Raw genomic sequence first — 5,757 nt, forward strand, 5'->3', positions numbered from 1 at the left:
ATAGATAGATAGATAGATAGATAGATAGATAGATAGATAGATAGATAGATAGATAGATAGATAGATAGATAGATAGATAGATAAGTGGGACCACATAATTGTGGTAACAAGTGAAGAGGAGGAAATGGTGGCAGAGGATCTGAGGTTCTTTGGAGACTGAAGTTGGATCAGGAGGAAAGGGGCTTCCCACATCCTGCTTAGTCTCAGCCCACCATAAGCTGGGGGAGGATCAGATGATGGTTGCTGTGATGGAATCTACAGTTCAGTATTCTTTGAAGGATTGCACATCATCTGCTGCTTGTCATGGCAGCATTTTAGAATACAATCATCTCATACTGGCTGAGGAGGCCATCTTGAATTACGTAGCCTCCTCAGCCAATAAGAGATGATCATATTCTAAAACTATATCTATCTAAAGCATTTTGCTGGCAGACAGTGTTGATTCCAAACATTACTGATAAAATTCTGATCACATAATCTTGATTTGTCTTTATTGTTATTCTTATGTTTGTAGTTTTTTTTTTCTTGTTCAGCCTATTCCTCCTCAGTCAGTGTTTTCTCACTCAACGATAATCTCAGGTGTCTATGCCAGAGGTTCTCAAAATGGGGTCCCAGGATCCCCAGGGGTCCGTGAGTCATATTTTGGGGGTCCTCAAAAATTTTCAAGAAATTGTTAATTTGTTTTTTATTTCAAAAAATTCAAATGGGGAATAATGCACTAGTAAAACAAACATACTAAACCAAACAAAAATACTATTACCATGGCATTTTGGGGTTAAAATAATGGTCATTTACTTTGCATTAACATCATGGGCTTTATTAAGGGGGTCTCTGGATTTCTTTCACTCTTGTAAGGGGTCCCCAGTCCCAAAAAGTTTGAGAACCCCTGGTCTATGCTTTCTGCTCTGTGTCTCATTCCTTCACCTTGCTCATTGTTGGCCTCCACACTACCAGCAAGGGTCTCCTTGGAGCTGCCTGCAGCACAGAATAAAACTCCATAGGGTGATTAAGGGCACCAGAGGATAATAGGCTGTCCTCTCCCAAAACTACCAGAACGGTATAGCTCTCGCTGCTTCAAGAGCATCAAGAACATTTCTCCAAGACACATTCACCCAGGATATGCACTGTTTGAACACCTGCCTGTCAGATGTTTCAGATCTCTAACCACTAGAAGAACTGTCTAGAGATTGAGAAACTGTTTTACCCATCAGCCATCACCATGCTGAATGCTGTGTTCAATTTGACAGTCTATTTTTAAGTGCAATATCAGCAATTATTTATTGTCTTTTTTATTTAAAAAAAAAGATAAGACACTTTTTTATTTAGAGAATTGCATCCAAATGTTGTTGTACAATGTTTCACTGTTACAATGAAAATAAAGATTCTATTCTGTGGTATTCTTCTTGTACCTCTTGGGTTTGTGTAGGTTACGATGCCATGTCTGTGACAGTGTTGGAGATCACTCTCAGCTACTGCCACAACAAAGATTAGATCAGTGTGTGTTAAACTGACTGATTTATTGTTGTGTGTGTGTTATTCAAATCAACTGGCTGTGGTAGACATCGTGAATCAGGATGTCTCGACAGACTGGAAATGCGCATTCAGTGATTGCTCCCTGGGAAGTTCATTAAAATTTATTCAGTGCCTCATTAAATATTTTGCTAACAGACAGAAGACAGGAACCCGCAGACAGACACAGACAAAATCATTGTGTGAGGGGGATAATGGAACCACAGGGTTATTAGGAAGCTAACTCTAAGATAGATACTGGGAAGGTTAGGGAGAGATGTTTCCTGTGTCTGACCACAGTCCTGACCCAGAGACGTTCAGTCACATCCTGTCCACTGAGGGGACCAGCCAGCAGATCATTAGCTCACAATGTTTCTGTCTTGCTAGCTTCTCATTTTCTTGGCTCGATTATAGTGCACTACAAACTTTTTGTCTTCATTTGTCTCAGAATTATTGTTTTTACGCCATGTTTTTATGTAACCTCATTTTATCCACTTTAAGGTGTCTTAAAGTGAGGTGAATTAAGAACTTTTTGTACTAAACAATTTGCCTGTAAGGTATTCACAGGTGTAACATGTTTTTCCAGAGTAAAGTACCTCAAATGTTTTATGTGGGTAAAACAAACAGTTCTTTCTTTAGTGATATGGCATGCATAGTACAGTGCGTGAAAAGCACAAAACTGTTGTTTCATTACTTTTATCTGATAGATGGTGACCAGAAAAATGATGTTGCATTGTTTGTTGGTGATTACTTTTTGTTCACCTGAAGTGAATGAGGTATTATACAAAGTAATGTTTTTTAGCGTTATATTTGTACAAAGCTCTGCCTATTCCTCCCTGGAGCTCAGTCTGCATTCGAGCTTTCGCCCAACATTAACAGTTTGGTTGTTTTCTGGCGTCTGTAATCAGTCATGTTCTGATAAAACTCAGTGAGAAGCTGTTTGTGTACTGCATTGTTAGAAATGTTGTATTTTATGGTAAATGTCATTTCTGGATGCCTGTAGGACATCTTAAAGCTTTCAGTAACCTGCCAGCCATCCAACCAGTCACCCTTCCATCCTCGTGTCACAAGCAACTATAGACAGGAGGCTGCAATATTTTCATTCACTATAGATGTCAAAAGTGAAACGCACTCAGATTAAAAAATATATAAATAAAAAATAACTTCCATTCTTTGAACCTTTCAAATCCAATATTTTCAAATTTTACATTAAATTTCACTTTCAGCATCCAATTCCAAGATTCCATTACCGTTTTCCCGCACTGCAGAGATCATGGGACCAGGTTACTTTTTACATTCCCTCCCTGCTTGGTGCCAAGCAGCCACACAGATATCCGATATCACCACTTGATTCTCCTCCATTTCCAAAAGCTTCCCTGAGGCTGATCTGGTGTCAGGGCAGTGTGATGGGACCGGATTTGCTGCCGACACAGCAAGGTCACAGAGCTCGTCGTTTCCATCAAGGGAAACCTGAAACCTTCCATACTCCTGGTTCTGTTCCTTGCTCTGCCTCCTGCAGCCAAGGAACTCCATGCTCCTCCGAGCTCACGCCACACAGTCAGCCTCACGTTTCACAAATTGTTCTCATTCTAAACTGTCACTGAAGATACCATCATCCTGCTGACTGCTGAACACAAAGAGTGACCTTGTTGAACCACCACCAAAATTTTTTTTTTCATAGTAAAAGAAAATCCTAATTGTTATGGCCCACAAAATTTAGCATAGTGGTCAATGGACTGTACTTATATAACACCTTTCAAAGCTCTTTACAGTATGATCTGTGTCCTCATTTACCCTGATCAGTGCTTCAAATCACATTCTTACATGGATGGGACACACATCAGAGGCAGTGGTGGTTCAGTGTCTTGCCCATGGTCTCTTCAGCATGTGACTGAACAGCAGTGGAATTGAACTGCCAACTCTTGCAACAACAACTTCTCTAACCACTCAGCTACAGCCACATGTCATGAATAGAGCTGCCACAAATGATTATTTTTATAATCAATTAATCACCGATTGTTTTTTCAATTAGTCGACTAATCGGATCATACGTTAATTGAATATAAAACATTCAGCTTATCATGCCAGAATGCAGCTGCTATTATATAACCATTTTTAGATTTTGGCTATATGCTAACTAAAAATAATAGCTGTGGAAGGTAGGTTCTGCCTTGCAGATATTGCATTGCACAGGTTTCTGTTTCATTATCTTAAAATGATCCCACACTTTTAAGCTACATTGCTGGGTAGCCATGATACCAGGGCCTGTCTGTAATGTCTTGTGACGTCCACGGCCTACCCCATTTACCACTACTGCACATGTGTGTCAAGGACAGAAAGGTAGATGTGGCAGTGGAAGGTGTCAAAACAGTTTGAAGAGGAAAACAAAGTAAATAACAAAAAAAACCAACAACGATTAATCGATTATTAAATTAGTCATCGATTATTTTAATAATCGATTAGTCGTCGATTAATCGACTAATCGTGGCAGCCCTAGTCACGAACCATTGGACAGTTTTTATAGCAGCTTGCTAAAGTAATCAATGGATAGACTTCTTCAATTAACTTGTGAAGTCAACTTGATTCAACTGACCTTATAAAACACAAAAATGACCAAATATTTAGTTTTAAATGTAGTGACCTAAACTTCTGAGTGACTGAACCTGAGACTGACTGAAACATTTTCTAACAAATTGAACAAGATAGTTGTTTAAAATGTTGACATTCAGTTACTGAGGTAACTCTACTGGGAAAATACCCAAGAACCAATAAATTAATTTTAATGAAACTTTCTGCCAAGTTAGAAAACACAAAAATGGCTCTAAAGTTCCAGTTATTAAGCTAAACTCTACAGCCACACCGAGGACTGAAAGTTACTCATAATGCAAACTCCAAGTGCTGCTCATTGCATCAGGTCATTACTCAACTCATGTCAACATGGCCACTACACCCAGCTATTATCTAACATTAGGAAACAACAAGTGGCTATACTTAGTCAGTTTTCCAGATAAAGCAGCACATATGTGTAACCTCTGACATGCATATTAACAGCTCCAATTTTTCCACAGCAGATGGTTTTAATCTTATACTCAGGCAGAATGGTTACAAATAATATGTATTCAATAATTAAATAATTAGTCTTTAATTTCTGTTTTACTGAAACAAAGCTGCTGGTGATGTCAGTCATTTGCACATTCTTCATTTAAACAACAAAGTTTGTACTCACCATTTATTCCAGCATTCTTCCCATTCTCCTTGGTGTTGAGTAAACAGCTCTCCTGGTAAACTCCATTGCGGTAACAACTTTCAGCCTGAGTGAGCTGTGGCGGCGGGTCCCAGCACAAACATGGAGTTTGCATTATGCCACAGGGACGCTTAGACGTGCTGGAGGCCAGGCAGTCCTCTAGCCACTGGCACAGCATCTGACACGCTGCCATGCTGGGGTTGCGCTTCCCCACCACAAGGTATTCCGTTTTAAAATCCCCGTCTTCATCAGGGATCTGCCTACCAGTCCTAGGAGGTCCTTTTCTCATTTGTAGAAACTGCTTCCCAGCCTCCAGAAAGGCCACCGGGGCAGAGGTATCACAGAGCCCCACAATCTCATCAAAACTCTCCATGCCCAGGTAGGTGCGTGTGGTCTCCAGGAAGGAGTCGTACTGGAAGGTGCGGAGCTGTGACGGCACGCAGCTCCCTGTGGGTTTGGTCACCTTGATAAATATGGTGTACCGTCGTGGGTCAGGATTCTGCAGGGTCCAAGAACAAGGCACAGAAGGAAACACTGATGAAGACAAAAAGAAGCCAAAGAAGCGGCTCTGAACTAAAGTGGAGCAGGAGTCTGACTCAGGCCCCGAAGGGGCTGCAAGACCCCTTGTGAGGAGTAAAAAGAAAAAAGTAAAACACCGGAGTGAAGCTGGAAAAAAACACTTGGTTTGGTTTGCCATGATTTCCACAGAAGAAGTGCAGTATCACAGGTAGATGGCTGTTAGCTTTGGATGATTCAGTTTCCCAGCACTGCAGGAAAAACAAAGGCAATGAGGAAGAAGATGGAAAATTTGGTTCCTCTCAAAGATCCAGAGATAAATTCATAGCTGTGCAGGCAGGTCAGCCTTTCCATTCACCAGAACCTGTGAAATTGGAAAAACAAGATACAGATTAGACTTTGTATCGGATCAGACAATTGAATAGGATTACATACATCTTATTTATCTCACAATAAGAAATCACTATCAGCCTCTGAGCCATTTACAC

At 40.4% G+C, this 5,757-nt stretch overlaps 1 protein-coding gene across 1 annotated transcript in view; it reads right to left on the bottom strand.

Annotated features, from left to right (window-relative positions):
* The window catches only part of LOC106536135 (brain-specific angiogenesis inhibitor 1), a gene marked incomplete at its 3' end in the record, with an annotated part of 35,593 nt that overhangs the window by 16,057 nt on the left and 13,779 nt on the right, over positions 1 to 5,757 (bottom strand). The window contains 1 exon segment of the mRNA XM_014033332.1: positions 4,736 to 5,633. Coding sequence (XP_013888786.1) covers positions 4,736 to 5,450 — 715 coding nt within the window.

This window comes from Austrofundulus limnaeus, unplaced genomic scaffold (assembly GCF_001266775.1).
Source record: "Austrofundulus limnaeus strain Quisiro unplaced genomic scaffold, Austrofundulus_limnaeus-1.0 Scaffold1699, whole genome shotgun sequence".
Taxonomy (NCBI): domain Eukaryota; kingdom Metazoa; phylum Chordata; class Actinopteri; order Cyprinodontiformes; family Rivulidae; genus Austrofundulus; species Austrofundulus limnaeus.